The sequence below is a fragment of the Aspergillus fijiensis genome (genome assembly GCF_003184825.1).
Source record: "Aspergillus fijiensis CBS 313.89 unplaced genomic scaffold BO72scaffold_34, whole genome shotgun sequence".
NCBI classification, from domain to species: domain Eukaryota; kingdom Fungi; phylum Ascomycota; class Eurotiomycetes; order Eurotiales; family Aspergillaceae; genus Aspergillus; species Aspergillus fijiensis.
In genome coordinates, this window is record NW_024469010.1 from 358474 (window position 1) to 375414 (window position 16941).

At 53.6% G+C, this 16941-nt stretch overlaps 8 protein-coding genes across 8 annotated transcripts; 3 read left to right on the top strand and 5 right to left on the bottom strand.

The window, feature by feature from the left end:
• Nucleotides 1-1238: 1238 nt before the first annotated feature.
• On the top strand, nt 1239-2769 carry erg8 (phosphomevalonate kinase; the record flags this gene model as incomplete). Its single annotated transcript, XM_040941440.1, has 2 exons — nt 1239-1564; nt 1632-2769. 2 exons carry the CDS (start codon nt 1239-1241, stop codon nt 2767-2769), a joined length of 1464 nt encoding a protein of 487 aa, XP_040799837.1.
• Nucleotides 2770-3217: 448 nt separating this feature from the next.
• On the bottom strand, nt 3218-5834 carry BO72DRAFT_432533 (uncharacterized protein; the record flags this gene model as incomplete). The annotated part of the gene is made up of 4 exons (XM_040943170.1): nt 3218-4093; nt 4142-5090; nt 5198-5506; nt 5576-5834. 4 exons carry the CDS (start codon nt 5832-5834, stop codon nt 3307-3309), a joined length of 2304 nt encoding a protein of 767 aa, XP_040799838.1. The 3' UTR covers nt 3218-3306.
• A 200-nt stretch (nt 5835-6034) lies between these two features.
• BO72DRAFT_161830 (uncharacterized protein) lies at nt 6035-6667 on the top strand. Its single transcript, XM_040939316.1, has one exon. The coding sequence runs from the start codon at nt 6156-6158 to the stop codon at nt 6552-6554; it is 399 nt and encodes a 132-aa protein (XP_040799839.1). The 5' UTR covers nt 6035-6155; the 3' UTR covers nt 6555-6667.
• On the bottom strand, nt 6605-7308 carry BO72DRAFT_161663 (uncharacterized protein). Its single transcript, XM_040939314.1, has one exon. It carries the CDS (start codon nt 7153-7155, stop codon nt 6655-6657), a length of 501 nt encoding a protein of 166 aa, XP_040799840.1. The 5' UTR covers nt 7156-7308; the 3' UTR covers nt 6605-6654.
• Nucleotides 7309-7710: 402 nt separating this feature from the next.
• BO72DRAFT_161723 (putative MFS monosaccharide transporter) lies at nt 7711-9706 on the bottom strand. The gene is made up of 4 exons (XM_040939315.1): nt 9412-9706; nt 9251-9358; nt 8651-9191; nt 7711-8593 (listed from the first exon to the last, which is right to left on the bottom strand). The coding sequence occupies exons 1-4, from the start codon at nt 9506-9508 to the stop codon at nt 7741-7743; spliced, it is 1599 nt and encodes a 532-aa protein (XP_040799841.1). The 5' UTR covers nt 9509-9706; the 3' UTR covers nt 7711-7740.
• Nucleotides 9707-10522: 816 nt separating this feature from the next.
• Nucleotides 10523-11964, bottom strand: BO72DRAFT_381589 (uncharacterized protein; the record flags this gene model as incomplete). Its single annotated transcript, XM_040941437.1, has 3 exons — nt 10523-10660; nt 10728-11644; nt 11727-11964. 3 exons carry the CDS (start codon nt 11962-11964, stop codon nt 10523-10525), a joined length of 1293 nt encoding a protein of 430 aa, XP_040799842.1.
• A 2515-nt stretch (nt 11965-14479) lies between these two features.
• On the top strand, nt 14480-15339 carry BO72DRAFT_460222 (uncharacterized protein; the record flags this gene model as incomplete). Its single annotated transcript, XM_040946455.1, has 2 exons — nt 14480-14990; nt 15047-15339. 2 exons carry the CDS (start codon nt 14480-14482, stop codon nt 15337-15339), a joined length of 804 nt encoding a protein of 267 aa, XP_040799843.1.
• Nucleotides 15340-16093: 754 nt separating this feature from the next.
• BO72DRAFT_449558 (proteasome maturation protein) lies at nt 16094-16904 on the bottom strand (the record flags this gene model as incomplete). Its single annotated transcript, XM_040945055.1, has 2 exons — nt 16094-16372; nt 16463-16904. Coding segments are annotated over 2 exons (507 nt in total), but the record flags the coding sequence as incomplete, so codon positions are not given.
• Between the last annotated feature and the right edge of the window lie 37 nt (nt 16905-16941).

Here is a 16941-nt window from a genome sequence, read left to right on the forward strand (position 1 = left end):
CCGCAATGTCCCCCCCCCGGAGTTTGCAGGCTGGCCTCCGAATGGTTTGGTTGTACGGGGGGGCGCGGATTCCCGGCTGGCCGAAGCACCGAACATCGCTGGAATCCGCTTGGCCACGGATACGAAAGGCTTTCGATCGTTATATCCGTTCCAAATCTCCGTCTGTCCGTTCCGTGAACTGTTCGCCGTCTCGGTGACGGTGACACTGTGCCCGATAAACGCTCTTCTGGTTTTTTTTTGAGACCACCCCTGGTTTGTGGGCGTCCTTGGAATCTCGAAGTCATGTAAAGAGGATGGATGGAAGCCCCCGGATGCAGTAAGATTCACATGGTGAGGCAGCTGCCGTTATTGCTGCGCCTTCCACGTAACTAACTGTACGGAGTATTCCCAGCTGAGATAGTGGTCCGTGGTCGGTCATTAGCCAGGTAACGGAAGTTGTGAGTAGCTTCGATGCTCTGCTCGTACCATGTGCGTAGAAGCATGCATGTTGATGTACATGACTCTGTACCTGCTGTACCTGGTGCACCTGCGTAACGTAAAGCGTGGAAGGATGAGATGAATTGATGGGGTAAGAGGACAGGCTGCCGCAAATTGACACCAGAAATGGCAGGCATCAACAGTGGGTGAATCCAGCCCATCACCAGCCACAGAACCAGCCACAATTCACCACTGGTCTTCCAACTGGAAGATCCGCCCAGCAACAGTTAATCCCAGAGTCAACAATGGAGAGAAAAGAATGATGACCTTGAGAGAATCATGATGAGACGATTCTTGAAGTCTTGCTGACATGGACTAAACACCCCTCACCCTAATTCCAGCTCCAAGCATTGTCACACCCGGGCGAATTTGCAGATAGCAACATGAACTGACTGCATATTGAACCCCTAATCAATCTAAGTTGACTACCGGGGCGGGGCTTGTCACAAAGGTCGTCTCTCCCTTAAACGGATCCATTGCGAAGAAGCTGATTGTTTTTGTTTTTTCACCATTCTATCTTGACCATTCAGTTGGACCCTCTCACTTGTCCGTGATAAGTCAGTTTGCAAACGGTATGTAAATAGTTCGATCTACTCCCATTAGTTGTATAGCTCCAGTCCGTTCCCCCCACACTACAGCCTAAGGCGAACTGGTTCCATTGTTGACACTGCTCCTTCTCATAGTACTCTTGAACCTGCCCCACGATCTATGACCTCCCTTCCCACGATTTAGCATATCCACAACACGACCATAGCGTCCTCATGTCTTACATCCCTCCGACCGTCACGGCGGTGTCCGCCCCGGGCAAAGTCCTCCTGACCGGCGGCTACCTGGTCCTCGACCGTAACTACACAGGCACCGTCTTCGCCCTCGACGCTCGCATCCATGTCATTGTCGAACAGCTGAAAAAATACCACCGGAAGAGCTCATCCACGGGGTCAGGGCAAGCGGAGAGCACACCAGATAGCAAGGAGAGTGAAGACATCGTCGTGGTTCGGTCCCCACAATTCGTCGACGCAGTCTGGGAGTATGGTGTACACCGGTGCGAGAATGGCGGTGGGATCAAAGTGATACAGAAGGGCCAGGGGTAAAACTCTCCCTAGGAAACTGTCAGTCAGGAGCCTCTCAAGCTAATCCCTGCCTCCATGAACCAGACGGCCCAACCCTTTCGTCGAGACCTCGCTCAACTACGCCCTGACCTACATCAGCTACGTCGCCGGATCGAAAGACTTCGGCTCCCTCTCCATCACCATCCTCGCCGACAACGACTACTACTCGGAGACGGCCTTCTCCAAGATCTCCGGGCTGCAGTCCCCCGGCCGCTTCGTCAACTTCGGCGTGCCCCTCCACGAGGCACACAAGACGGGACTGGGATCCTCCGCCGCGCTGGTCACCGCGCTGGTCTCCGCCCTCGTCATCCACCGCACCCTGCAACCCGACGACCTGGGTCCCGCGCGCGACAAGCTCCACAACCTGGCGCAGGCGGCCCACTGCGCCGCCCAGGGCAAGGTCGGCTCGGGCTTTGACGTCGCCGCCGCCATCTACGGCTCCTGCCTTTACCGCCGCTTCTCGCCGTCGATCCTCGAATCCGTCGGCGACGCCGCCACCCCCGGCTTCGAGGAGCGCCTCTTCGCCATCGTCGAGGACGTCGACCCGGCCCACCGCTGGGACACGGAGTGCCTGGACTTCGGCATGAAGCTGCCGCGCGGCATGCAGATGGTCCTCTGCGACGTCGAATGCGGCTCGAATTCGCCCTCCATGGTCAAGAAGGTGCTGGAGTGGCGCAAGCAGAACCCCCAGGAGGCCGACCTGCTCTGGACCGCTTTGCAGACCAATAACGAGCACCTCTGCCACGAGCTCAAGACCCTCTCCCAGAACGCCGCCGCCGCCGCCGGCAACCAGGACAGCGGCAGCAGTGGCTACACCTTGGCTGATTTCGGCGAGGTGCGCAACCTCATCCAGCGCTCCCGCGGCCACATCCGCAGCATGACCGCCAAGTCGGGCGTGCCGATCGAGCCCAAGGTCCAGACCGAGCTGCTCGACGCCATTTCCGACCTCGACGGCGTCGTCGGGGGTGTCGTCCCTGGCGCCGGTGGGTATGATGCCCTTGCCGTGCTGATCCAGGATTCCCCCGAGGTCATCAAGCGGCTGGAGGACTCCTTCGCCTCGTGGGAGAGCAAGGTGGAAGATGACTTCGGCGGGAAGATCGGTACCGTCCGGCTGCTTGGCGTCCGGCACGGTTCGGCTGGGGTGCAGAATGAAGGCTTGGACCAGTATTCTGGTTGGGTTTGAGGATGGTGCATCACAAGCGAGTGAGCCATCGCTACCGACCTCGTAGATTGTCCAGACAAAAGGATGAAGCACGAAACACGAAGGAACACTATCGTACCACGACAGGCACGCATGGTCCACATGAATACCAGACATTATCTAATTCTTCAAGCGCCAACTGGTCGTTGCAGTTACTTTACATAAATCTTAATTTCCACGAAGATTGAGGGTTGCATTCCTCTCTTCTCTTCCTTCCAGAAAGGGACAGCTCGTTCTCGCCCCAGGAGCAGCGTTCCTTCCAGTGTGAGCCTTGCTATTCGCTTCAAGTTCCAGGCAGACCAACGTAGAGTACCAGCTCATACGGCGTCACACTGCCCCCCTTCCTCACCCCACACCACATATGCTCTCCGAGTATCCGAACAATCTAGAACCCGAGATCCTCCAGATCTCCCAACCCAGACGCATAGAACAAACTCGCGATATCAAGATCAAGATCCTACACAAACCCGCGATTAGCTTTAGCTTCCAAACACACCCAGCGTTTCCCTCCCTTCCCTCTCACCACGCAGCACCACCACCAGCAAGAAACCAGAAGAAACTTACAGCATTCAACTCCAACCCGGGCAGCCCGGACGGACTTCCAAGGCTTGACCCCACCGCCGTCGTTCCCGTCATCATAGCCGCAACCTCCGCAACCTCCCCTTCTCCGTGCGCCGTCGCCGCCGCAAAGCTCTGCAACGCAGCGTAGCACTCCTTCAGGCTGAGGACCAGCGACGCGCCGACGGCCTCCTCGACGGAGTCGCCCGTCTCCATGGCGCGGACCTGCGCCAACATCGCCGAGAGGACGATACAGCGCTTGAGACTCGGGGTGCCGAGGCGGATGATCTGGAAGATCTGGTCGCGGATGTGCTCGAGGGTTTGGATCAGGGGGGCTCGGGTGGCGCGGGCGAGCTCGGCGAGGGGGTTTCGGGTCATTGCTCTTGCTGTCAAGGTGGCGGCGGAGGCGGGGGGCTGCGAAGGAGGAGGAGGAGGAGGGGATTCGTCGAGTTGGGTAATCACTTCTAGTCCGAGGATGGAGAAAAGTTCCAGGCTTAAGGGGCCACGGAACGAGCCGCGGCCGGAGATGAGGAGACGGGCGAAGGCGTCGAGGTCGGTGGTGGCGGGGAGAGTCAGGGTGCTGGCGTAGGATGCGATGATCATGGCGGATTCGAGGCAGACTTTGCGCGAGAAATGATACTGGGGGTTGGTGGCTGCTTCGCGCATGAATGGGAGGTGGAGGAGGAGGATGTATCGGCGGAGGATCATATCAAGGAATTTGTGGTGGAAGGAGGCCGGGTGGAGGTCGCTGTTGGTGTGCTGGGATTGATGCGGATGCTGAGGGGTAGTGGGGGACAGGATATGGGAGGAGAAGAAATTAGTTAGGGTTTGGCAGACATCACGGAGCTTGGAACCCAGCTGAATAGCTTGGGTGAACGTCAGATTTGAACGGTCATGGATGAGGTTGACGGCTTCAGCACGGAGGGAGAAGGATTCATGAAGCAGCAATTGGATGGAGGAGTCCGTCAGTTCGGACATGGGTCGGGCTGTGGTTGCTTGTTTCATGTCAGGGTCAAGGTCCTTGTCGTTAAGGTTGCAAGGGGGTTTGCTGTCAGATGAAGCGGGGATGATCAGTGGTACAGCGGTGTCCAGGGAGCATTGGATTGTAAGCTCTAGAACGGTTGTCCATAGACGTGCACGCATTTCGGCCATGTAGGGTGACAGGCTGGGAAATCTGGCAGAGTCCAGATGCAGGCCCATGGCCGTGGCCGCCTGCAGAAGAGACCCTGGTGACAGCCAGATAGACGGTCCCAGGTCTCCCATCTGACGGGCGAGAAGAAGCAGACAAACGGCCTGAATACCCTCTAGGCTCGATGTCAACCGTTCCGTTGGCCCAGTGAGCCACCACTGAGCTGCGTATATCCAGGACTGGACCAGCCGCGAGTCATGTTCAGTGCCTGCTTTGCTTCGCCGTGGATGAAATGTAGTCCCTATAGCGAGTACCAAGGTCAGTTTAACAAGGTAAGGCGTGACCTTGGCGGGAGGTTCCTCCCAGAACCGATGATACTCCTTTCGAAAACTTGGCAAGTGAAGGATTCGATACACAGGCTCGAAAGTGTCCATGTAACAGCGCACCAATTCGTCGCACACATCTTTTGCGGGTATCGAATTGAGCAGATTTGACACAGGGTCATTCGGTTTCAGAGACTGTCTCTTTTTGACTGACTTGCGGAGGTTCCGGCATTCCTTGATGAGCGTCGCCAGTTCAGCTTTGCGCTCCGGATACGCAGACTGCGGGTCCTTGCCTGCGAGGGAACCGAGCATGTGAAGCTGCTAGCTGATGAGTCACGGCTCGTCACGGAGTCAGGTTTACCCCATACCTTCTCCAATGTATAGACATGATGAGTCGGACCAAACAGCTTCATCTTTCTCACTTTCGCATCCAGCCGCAGAGGTGTCGAAGGCATAGTCGACATCTGTTCCTGCCTTCCATGCCCTTCTCTTTCCGGCTCTATTCTCGGGGTAGAATGCGTGGCTTGCGACGACAGCCGTTCCTCCAATGCCTGGACCTTGCAGCACAGATCTCGCAAGGTTCGCTCCAGAGATTGATCCGACTCAGTCGATGAGGTCGCCAGCTGCGCCTCTAGACGTTGCAGCCGGTCCTGGAGCTGACGAACCGATGAACCGTGTTGCGAATTGGCAGGCGGGTCCTGTGTGTTAACTAGTCCATTTACTGAGTTCCTTACTTCAGGGTGATAGAGTGATGCCACAGTCGCATTAGCTGTCAGACTTGGTGGTTGCGTCTCCTGAAGGACATGATTAGCTGGACCCGCAGTCGAAGCACTCAGTTGCGTCGCATGCAGGGACGTCTGCTCAATCGCGACTGGGCTCGGGGAACGGAGGTTCTCCCGATATGAACAGTCCACTGAGGACCGCGAGCGCCTACAGGGACCACAGGGGACATTGCGGTCACATCGGACTTTGCGCTGGCGACACTGCTCGCATGATTTGGCCGGCCGATGGCGTTTGCGAGGTTCGGAATCGGCCATGCTTGCTTCAGGCGCTGGCCGATTCATGTTTTGTTGGGACTGAAGGATCCGGAGCTCCTGCCATGCTCTGATAAAGTATAGATCTGACCCACTCTGGGAAGAGTAAAGGGATTGAATCACATGGATTGGTGATATCCAATGCTAGGTTACGGGGTGGTTCGTAGTTCCCAGTGCTTAGTGTAGATCGCCGTTCGGGTTCGGTCCCGCTGACAGCACGTGTCCGTCTCCCGGTGCCGGGCTACGCGGTCGAATTCGGCAAGTGCTTCAGTATACCTAGTAGTGCAGTCACTGACTTCTCAAGTGTCGAAATAGTCATTATGAATGCTCGTGATTCAAACAATTGACTGCCTCATCTTATCTCTATCTTTCTCAATAATAATCACCTTTTGCCAGGCGTTAGGTCGACTCATTTTACCCCAAAGGAGTGCAGACACCGGCCAATCCTCAGTGTCTCACTGGACCGAACTCAGACCTCACGATCATCCCATGCGATATGAAAGGCTGTTGCCCTCCTTTAATATCACAGGACTACTATACACCGTCAGGCATGTACAATACCACATATCAACCATCGCAGGGACGAACCAGGGACGAACGAACAACATAGTCCATATCATGAAATCTGTGACCCCAGATTCCCTCCCCCCCAACTCAAATCAAGACATAACCATCATGTACACGACAAAGACACACTCCACCCCCTCCTTACCTCCAATCTGAGCTGGCATATGCACATACTCGCATGCACCGTACCGAGGCTGCTGTGGCTCTCTCTCTCTCTCTTTCACCCCTTCCGGGAAGAAACTTGGCAAGCCAAAACCTAAACAAGCAAGCAACAACAACACCGACCCAAGAAAAGACCAAGACCAAGACCAAGACCAAGAAGGCTTAATGCGACGACTGGACCTAAGAAAACCAACCAACAAAGTTTGAACTCAGTCTTTCTTACTGCAAGTAAAAACCTACCACCCTCATTCCACACGAATCTTTCCATTCCAGAGCAAACAGACCCTCCCGAGTCTAATTGCGCTGCTGGCCACGTCCTGAACTGCATCCGTCTGGAAGAGTTGAAGACACTGACGTAACTTAGCGTGCTGCTGTTTGTATTGTAGATCACATGGGTGATCTCACTCCGTGGAGAGATGCAATGAAGGATTCGTCGCAAATGCAACTGCAGGTTTCTTTCTCTATACGTAAATGGTCGATGAGTAGAAGCCTGGGCAATGTCGAAAAAATTAAACTTTCGCTGGCATGCTTGGGCCAGAGATAAGCTTGGAAGGGTCGAAACAAAAACCATCCATCCGGTCGGGTGTCGCCGCATGCAGTGCACTGAGGTCTTGCAAGATCTTGCTGTAGTCTGTGTGTGGACTCGGTACTCTTTCCAACTTGGTTGTTTTGAGGGGTTGTTTTGAGGAGTGGGGATGATTAAGGAATCAATGGGAGGTTTATCTACTAGGACATATGGACGGATCTGAGGAGAGAAAGACTCTCAATGAAGATGGAATCTAGTGGTTGCTCTATTGAAGCAGAACATAAAACGCAAAACTGGTATATACATGACCACACCTATAGCCTATATCCCTGGACAAGACAGGCGAGTCCATGACTGCTTGATATCCACATCCCACCTCGTAGCAGTGAAATCTTGTCCAGAAAAGAGACTTTTTTCGCTTTTGAAGCTTTTTCTAGCTCCTATGCATCGACGAAGGATGAGCCCAACACATCACACACACGCACGCACGCACCTATCCTGCACCAGGCAAGGACACGTAGGCAAGGTTGGCCAGCAACTGGCCTCGGCAACACTTCAACAAAAATCAGAGAACAAACAACAAAGAGGTATATAATTCATGTTGCGAGGCATATCATCATAAATGTAAACTCTCATGCGCTGCTGCAATCCCCCTTACAGCTGAGTTGGCTGGAACTGGGAAAACTCTTCAGACTGGGGAGGGTTCTTCTCGGCAATCCGCTCCTCAGCCTTCTCCTCGTCACCGAGGATGCCATATTCGGCCGCCTTGGCTTCGATCTCATCATCAGTGAGCTTGGGCAGCTCCTTGGCCGCACGGACGTAGCTCATCTTCTCGACATAGCCCTTGGCGAAAATCAAATCGATCTCTTCCAGACTGCGGTTGGCGGTTTCGGGGTAGAAGAACCAAATGACAGGGATGAAGAGGGCGTTCCAGGCGGCGAAGAAAAGATAAGTTCCCCAACCGATACTGCTGACCATCACGGGCGTAATCATAACCACGGTGAAGTTGAAAAGCCAGTTGCTGCAGGTCGACACCGCATTGGCTTTGGACCGGGTCTTAAGAGGAGAGATTTCGGCAGGGTAGAGCCATGGGAGAGGCAACCATGTAGCACCGAAGAAGCACATGTAAAGGAAGAATCCAAAGATAGCTCCCTTAGCACTCTCCGCATCGCCCGGAATCAAACAGGCAAAGACGATGATCATCGCAGCGCACTGACCGTAGCTGCCGGCGAGGAACAGCTTGCGACGACCGATCTTTTCGATAAAGAACCACGAGAATGTGGCGAAGATTGCGTAACAGATCATGTTGATACCGCCAATCAGAAGCGCGAAGTTGTGGGACTGGTGGATAGAATCCTCCAATAACACGGGCAAGTAGTAGATGACCGCGTTGCAGCCAGAAATCTGCTGAAAGAACTGAGATGACGAACCGACCAGCATGCGGCGGAAGTGCTGAGAGGGACCACCGGTAAGCAAGTCGCTGAACTTAGCATGGGAGTTTCCGGACCTGGAGGGTAGGGTCAGTTATCAAGGCATCTGCAGATCCATCATCGAGGTCACTTACGCTCGGACAGAGTCCAGGGTGAGATTCTTCTCCAGCTGGACGTGGGGGTGGTCGATTTCCTCGCCTGCGAGGGCAGCAAGGACCCGAGTACCTTCCTCGACCTTGCCGTGGGCGATCAAGTAACGAGGGGACTCGGGAAGTTTCCACATGCCGAAAATGATGATGAGCCCAAAGAAGATTTGGAAGGCAATGGGAAAGCGCCAGACCAGGTCTTGGGGACCATAGTGGGCTCCATAGTCAATCCAGTAAGCGATCATGGTTCCAATGGCGATAATGCCTCCCTCAATACAGATAAGAAGACCACGGTTGCTAGTCTTGGAGCACTCGGCTTGATACGTTGGAATAGTCGACGTGTTCATACCATTGCCGATACCAGTGATCACACGGCCGAAGATGAACTGCAGCAGTGGGATCGAATTGGGCATGGCAGTGACTTGGATGATCACACCGATGATCATCACGGTTGCACCCCAGATGACCATAAGACGCCGCCCCAACTTTTCACCGCAAATCAAGGCGAAGATGGCACCAAAGAGACAGCCTGTGTCCTGCGGGTTAGCTTGCTAGTCGCTGACCTGGCACCCAGCTCAAGTCACTCACCGACTTCATAGACTGCGGTAACCGTTGCTTGCATGACCGAATCACCCTTGGTGGCAGTGAACATGTCGTTGAAAGCAGGATCAGAGATAATACCTGACATGACACCCTCTGCATAGACTGTAAGCTTCAAGATTCATAAAAGGCCTGAAGAAATTACGTACGGTCATAACCAAAGAGCAAGAAGCCCATAGTCGCAATTGTTGATATCGCGAGGCCGAGTCGCCGGCCCGTAAAGCCGGCATATGTGGGAGGCGCCATGATGAGAAAGAATGTTACGATGCCAGAATGATAGAAACTTGTATGTGGAACCCAGGGGAGAAATGGGGTATATAGATGAATAGGAAGAGGAGGAGGAGTAGAGTGAGGGGATGAAGAGAGAATGGAAGGAGAGATAAAGAGAAGATTAAAGCTTTGAAAGAATATGCCAGCAGTGCGAGAGGACTACGTGAACTTAAGAATCTGCGTACTGCATGCGGCAACGAGCGGTGGAGCGCTCGCTACATTTTACGCTTGATCCAAAGAAGGTTACCCATGGGGAAAAGATTGGAGCCTTGGAGGTGGCCCTCCACTCCACACGTCCTATGCCATGACCCTGACCGTCCCATGGGCATTCCTTTTCGAAATGTTTTTCCGATTGTTCAACCCCAGCTGACATCACCGGGGGGGCCTCGCTACGACGGGCAGGCAGTGGGACAACACTGAGAACCGTAAGAGGGCGCCGCTTACCGAAGCAGCGTGAGGCCCGTTCGGTAACGGACTTCGGGATGAATTATGTGGTGGTTTCGGACGGAGGAGGGTAGAGGAGGGATGAGATATGATGTGAGAATGATGCATTCCAGGTGGAAAGATCGTCAACGGACAGCAAATGATGTAACTGCACAGCGGCCGATAAGCGGGACGACCCACTGGATGTTATCCGGAAATGTAAGGTACCCACTCTTTCGGTGGCGGCAAGGCCTGTAAAAGTGTAGATGCTGCCATGGCTGCAAGCCTGCAAGAATCTCGCTGGATCTTCTTGAAGATTTTTTTAGCTTCTTATCCAAAGAAAGCCAAGTTTGAGGGACCCTTTCACGATCTAATGGTGGTTGAGTACCCACTCCTCTTTCACGGGCTCCACTTCCCACACGCCCACGGGCCTTCATGCCCAGGTGCTGTGATGCAGGCCACGGCCACGAGTAAGCTTCAACACGACTGGAGATTTCTTGCAGCAGTCCAACCAGGAATCTTTCCGAAGCTTTCCCGATCATACTATTGGCTGCAACCCCAACCGTCTTAGGAGTATGCCGGCAGCGCAGCATTGGCTTGCTGAGCGTAACAAGAGCGCAGTGCCAATGGGACGTGGGCAACTTTCTGCACAATGCGCTCATTGTTCGGGTTCAAATTGTCGGGCTTGGCCATTAGGAAGGCAAACTATGAGAAGTGCCACCGATTAGTCTAGGTGAAAATTCGTAGGCCAACAAAAACCGCATCATCTTACCTCAAGCCAGTGGATGATTCGAACGTTTTTGTACCGGGTGTCAAAATGCATGCCTTGTGGCCTTGCTGGATCAGAATGAAGATGACAAACGGGTATTGGAAGTTGGAGACTGAGTTCGGTGTGTTCCGTGTCGCCATCGTGCGGCGATCGGCTTCGTGCCTCGGCATCCCCGACCGCCTTGGCGGTGATATAATCGTCCTTCTCAATGTATGCTGGGTGTTCTTCCGTGTCGGCTCGTCTCAACGCCGTCGTTGACACCGGTCCTGCCATTTTCTCGTAGACTAGGCTTCGTTTGAAAGGGCCACTGCAGCAAGTTAGACCATCCCGCTGGTGGTACTGCACATCTTCCGAGACAAATATTTGCAGCCCACGGAACTTGGCGCGGCCCAGCTCTGTGTATGACACGGTGACAGGTAAGAGGTCCCCAAGAGGTGCCCCTCGCCTCGAGACTAGAATATCCGACTGTAAAAGATGTTTCCAAGCGCGAGCGACATATATCGGTTCAGCATCGTCCACGAAATCTTCTGCGGGACAATGAACGACGGTAATGGGTTTGCTGCAGGAGAATGGGCGATTTAAGAAGCCCGGTCGTTCAATGGAGGCTCGGATCCAGTACCGGACCTCACTCTGCCGGATGTGAATAGATTCAGGCAGATGGGAGCGCAGGACCATCTCAAATTTGAATGTGTGGGTCCCGGGTGTCAGTCGCTGATGTTTAGACCCTGTGTCCTGCTCTTCACGCCCGTTCGATCCCACTCTAGCCGAGATCGCACTCCATAAGGTGGTCCCTTTGTGCGCCTGTTGGTATGACGATGTTTCCTGAATTGAGTCAAGGTAACACGGAAGCACCGGGTCTGTCGCCTCGGGACCAAGCAGTATCAATGTATTGTCGGTCACCGTACGGCGTTCGCGAATACCTGTTGAAGCAATTATAGTTTAGACAAATAGCCAACTCCGGAGGGAAGTTTCTAGTTTCTAGAAACCATATATTGTTCTCACCATGTGGCCACACGATATGGCTTGTACCGCGCAGGTTGACGGTCAGTCGCTTCACTGTCACAGCTTCTTTCGCCGTCAATCGACATTCACCACGGAGAACTGCTGGCTTGTCTGATAAGGTCGGGGCGAATAAGGCTGGCTCGGTGATATTCAATTCCAGGCTCAGGCCACTGGCATCGCCTTGAATGGGGACTTCCTGGGTCGACTTGCGCGGTGTCGAGAATGGCGATCGAAGCATTTCCTTGGGAAGGGCAACCCCTCGCTGGAACTTGAGAGCGATAGATGGTGTTGGTTGGCGAAGTATGCAGTATGCTTGATGGTTGCGTTCCGTTATATGACATTGTAGTGTGGCCATATGACCTCAACTTATATCAGGATGAAGATCAGTCCATTACATCAGAAAGGACTGAGTAAGGATCGGTCAACACATACGGATATCAGGTTCTAGACTATTGCATGACAGGTCGAAATCATTTGCTGTCCGCTTGATCGTTGCAGCCGACCCCCGCCTGCACCGCGTCCGAAGGATCAATCGTAACTTAATTTAAAGTGCTCGCGGCTTGGATGCCATCGATTTCTCCAGATACGATGTTCGTTCTTTGAGCCCTACAGTTAAATACCTCGTGTTTGTCGAGTTGGAAGGTTGGTCTCCAGCTCTGATCATCATTGTGGACAATGATCGTCTTTGACGAAGATTAAGGCAAGAATGATGTCACATAGATCTGATTGGGAGGGCCGGTCACTGGATGGTTCAAACACATACAAGACCAAGCAACACCCATGGATTGCCTGACATATTCACAAACATTCAGGCGGGGTGTTGAGAAGCAGAACTCATGGATCTAGATTTAACCTCTCGTGTTCGTGTGAGAAGCCAGACCGTCCACGTGCGCAGTCCCTTCGTGATGGTGAACGGGTCAGGCGATGGTGATAAGAACGGTTCTCGCCTACAGCCATCGGTCTAGAGCGGAGAAAACAGGCGTGGCAAATATTAAGAGGGGGGAGTACTTTTGGACGAAGATCATCTACTCAGTAAGCGAATAGAGCCCTGGAGGAACAACAAGGGTTAGCGTCCATACTAGACACTAGTGTCACTGTCAACTTTCCTCATGGAGGCAAAAAAGAACATCGGTCTTGTTCTGCCTTGGTAAATCAATGCTCGGTAGTGATAGAACCAAGGCCTCTTCCGTATGTTCTGCGACAGTCGGAGAAATATGATAAGGAGGTCAACCAAGAATGCATGGTGCCATTGCCATGGCGTGACTTCGGGAGGTTTGGTGGCCCAGAATGGATTCAAATCCGTTCTGCCGCTTCAGCTGTGATCTGAATCATCATGTGACTCATTCGTTTCTCACGGCAATCAGGGTCCAATTCGAGGGCTGGAAGCAATGCTCTACGTACTTCATACAGTACTTGAAGGCTAGGCGAGGTCGTCGTTGTGGGATATATATAGTAACAACAAGAGCTAAGCAATGCCTCGTAGCGGGTCTTCCGGTATCGATTCCCCAGTTTGGTTCTTGGTATCAAGATCTGCACCACGTCCACGGTCTGTATCTGGGCATTGCAGCGATCAAGAGACGTCTGTAATATGCATATTGTTGACGATAGTCGATTGATACTATGAGGGAGGCCCAGCGCGAGTTTGACACCGATACATACGAGCTTGACAGGTGTCAGTGTCAGTGTCGCTTTTGGAGTAGATGCAGGATCTTTGACAGCACGCCAGCCACTCTAATCTTTCAGAACTGCAGACAGGGACTGTTGGACTTTCTCGAATAGATCATGATGATTGTCAATACAGAAAGTCCGAGAGAAGCCGAAAAGAAGGAGAAGAACAAGCAGCGAAGCATCGATTGAAACGATCTGCGAATCTGAATCTGGCCCACCGAAACATGCTGAACTGACAAATTGGTACTCCGTAGGTAGACACTGGACAGACTAGACTAAACTCCGTTTGAGGCCGGGCGCGCCCAACCGGATCGCCGCCCGCCTGGAACATCGACTCTAGGCTTTCTCCCCTCCCCCCTTTCCTTAATTTCTCCCGTCTTGAAGTTGCGCTTCTTCCCGGCAGTCACGGGGGCGGTTCTTCTCTCCTTCTCCCTCCCTTTCCCTCACCTCATCGTCACTGACGAACCACTATCACCATCATCCACCCACGATCCGCTATCGATCTCTTTTGTGACTCTTTACTCCCACTCTATCTATTGGCAATCTTTTATAACCTTTTAGTATATATCTTTTAACCTACCGTCTTGTTTGAGTCCCTCAGGAGGCGTACTTTAGAGTTTTGTCTGCCTCCTTTTGCCCGCTCTGTCATCGCCTCCCTACCTCTACGCCAACTGCCCGCCTCCTCAATCAACCCCCCCCCACGTCCCCTTTTCGCCTCCCTCGGGTCGCATGGCCCCCTTCATCTCCTTCAACCGGTCGAAGTTCTAGTCACTTGTTCGCGCCGTCCTTGGATTTCTCCGCTTCTTATCTAGTCTAGCCCCCTTGGGCCCCCCTCCCTTCTTGTCGCTGTTCGGGTTGCGCGCTGTTGGGTTCGTCGTTGTCTTCCCTCTCCTTGAAACCTCCCCAGGGTCTCCCGCCTTCCCCCCTCCAATAACGACGTCGGTCGCACGCCCCGGATCTACCGGAGAAATAATCATCACCATCTTCGCTTCTGGTCTTTCTCCGCGCGCAATTTCTCAACTCGACACGTCGCTTTGCTTTCATTAGCGTTATCTCGCATTTCAAGTTATACAATAGCCGTCATCATGTCGGACAGCACGGGCAATAAGGGCGACCCGGCGGTCACTACGCCGGTTCCTCCCATCGAACCTCTACAACCACTTGCTGTCCCCGGTTTATCATCGGAGTCCACAGAGGCCTTGAATACTACTCCACGCCTGGACAGTACGAGTGATGAGACCCAGGAACTGAGTCTGACAGATGGCAAATCAGCGAATGTCGCCGAAGCCCCCACAGCAACACATGCCTCGCAGCAGAACCCCAGCGATGCTCCGTCTGCCAGCGCATCGGCTGGCGATCACGGTGAACTGAAAGCTCCAGTAGCCGCGGGCGAGGCTTCCCCTCAGAATGTAAAGGAAGAGGACGACTCGGGACCACAGCTTGTCATCACTCTATTGTTGATCACTGGCTCCCGGCACCCGTTCAAGATTGATGCTAAATATCTCAAGAAGCAACAAGTCAATGTTGAAAACCTGGATCCTTTCGCCATGAGCGTGTATACACTGAAGGAACTGATCTGGAGGGAATGGCGACAAGGTATGGTAACCGCTCCTGCGCTTTAAAGTTGGTGGCTGACAATCTGGTCTTGCTAGAATGGGAGACACGGCCGTCCTCGCCTAGTTCGATTCGATTGATCTCCTTTGGAAAGCTCCTGGACGACAAGTCCCCATTATCAGGTACGGCAGTCCCTACGAGCCTCAATCGTGTCTCCATACTGACTATCCTAGACTGCCGATTTAACCGAGATGCTCCTAATGTGGTGCACATGACCGTAAAGCCCCAAGAGATCGTGGACGAAGACGATGCCAAGGGAGCCAAGGCCCAATACACCCGTGAACGCGAATCCAGCGAGCGTAGCCCTGGATGTCGCTGCATCATTCAATGAGCACGGGTTTTTGATTTGGTGCCTCGAAGGTCCCCGTGTCGGAAAGACGACTACCACAAGGGGATGAATTCCCTTGGGTTCTATGACGTTGTCCTCTCATGCTGTCATCTGCAAAGCCACGTATTCTATCCCTTGCCGTTGATCATATTGCCTATGGCTATAAGCCATTTCTGGGATTTTCCAAGGATACCTAGTCTATCTGCTTCGGCATTAAAGGCGGCGCACCAGGTTAACTACCTGCGCTGTGCGCCAAAGACGGCGTCCGGCTGGTTCTAGCGTTCTGGGTCCAGCAGCAGTCATTGCTCGTGCCCTGAAAGTCATCTGTTCCGGTGTTATCGGTCGCTCACCAGCTTCTATTTCTATCGAGTCGCTTGATGCCACTCATACTTGTTATCTGCTTCACATATACCCTGATATTCCGTCTTCACCCTCCCTCACAATTGGCAGGCCGTTTGTTAGCATTTATTTCTTGGTCGATGCAGCGTTCCACCTTCTGCTTATGTCGTTATCATTTGCCTCTGAACCAAGATCAGACCACCCGTGGACTGGAGCGGGTGGTGGTTGCGGACCAGAACCTTGAGGCGAGGTTCCGTTCAGCGGGCTTTCGATGTGTACCGCTGTGGTACACGGCGCCGGTTTGTCTTGAAGCGTGTTCAGATGTCCACAATAGTGTCTTGCCGGGCGACCGCCCGGGAATCACATGATGTACAAACTACCACAACTGCACATATATTATGAACCATACTGTTGTTTCCATCGCCGTAGATCCATGCGTACTTGGATTGTAGCTAGTTCTTTTTTTACTGTGTGAAAGGCTACTGCCACCGACGCTGACTGCACCACCGCGTCATATAGAATCTGAAACACAATCCCATTCAGTCGAACCGTTAAAGAACATAGAAACCTAAAAAAAAAATACCATAGCACGAATACCCTCAACCCTAGTCCCAACCAAAGCAATCTATGCTCTAATCCATACGCAATCTCTTCTCCATCTCATCATGGAAAGTCGGGGGTTCACGGAACTCGTCGCCTGTAGTTCAAGAAAAGTTAGCAGCTGTACCTTTCCACCCTTCGCCCCTTCCCCCCTTCTGCCCTTCCCTACCACCATGGAAAGACTTACCCTTAAAGATATCCTCCCACCCGACCTCTGCATCCCGCCCCCCAAGCACCAAGATATCCTCATGCACGTTGTTCTGCGTACCCCCAATGACGGCGGGGCGGAACGACCCATCCCGCACGATCTTCAGCTCCATGCCGCGGCGGATGGGCTCGGCGATGCCGTACGCCCGCCGCAGCGACTCCATCTTCAGGGCCTCCTGGGTCGCCCGCCAGGCCAGCAGGCGCGCCTCGAGCGGGTGGGCCGAGCTGGGCGTCGCCGTCTGCGCCGACGGCGGGCCCCGGGCTGCTGGTAGTGTCAGGTTGTTCCGGAGCGTGTCGGGCAGCCCCGGCGCCGAGGGGGCGCCCTTCGACGGGTGAGGGAGCGAGACGTGCGCTGAGGGCGTGCGGGTCGTCGTGTTGCTGGTTGAGGTTGGGTGGGCGGCCGGCGGGGCTATGCGGAGGGACTTGGGGGGTTGTTAGTTTGGTTGTTCCGGGGGGGGG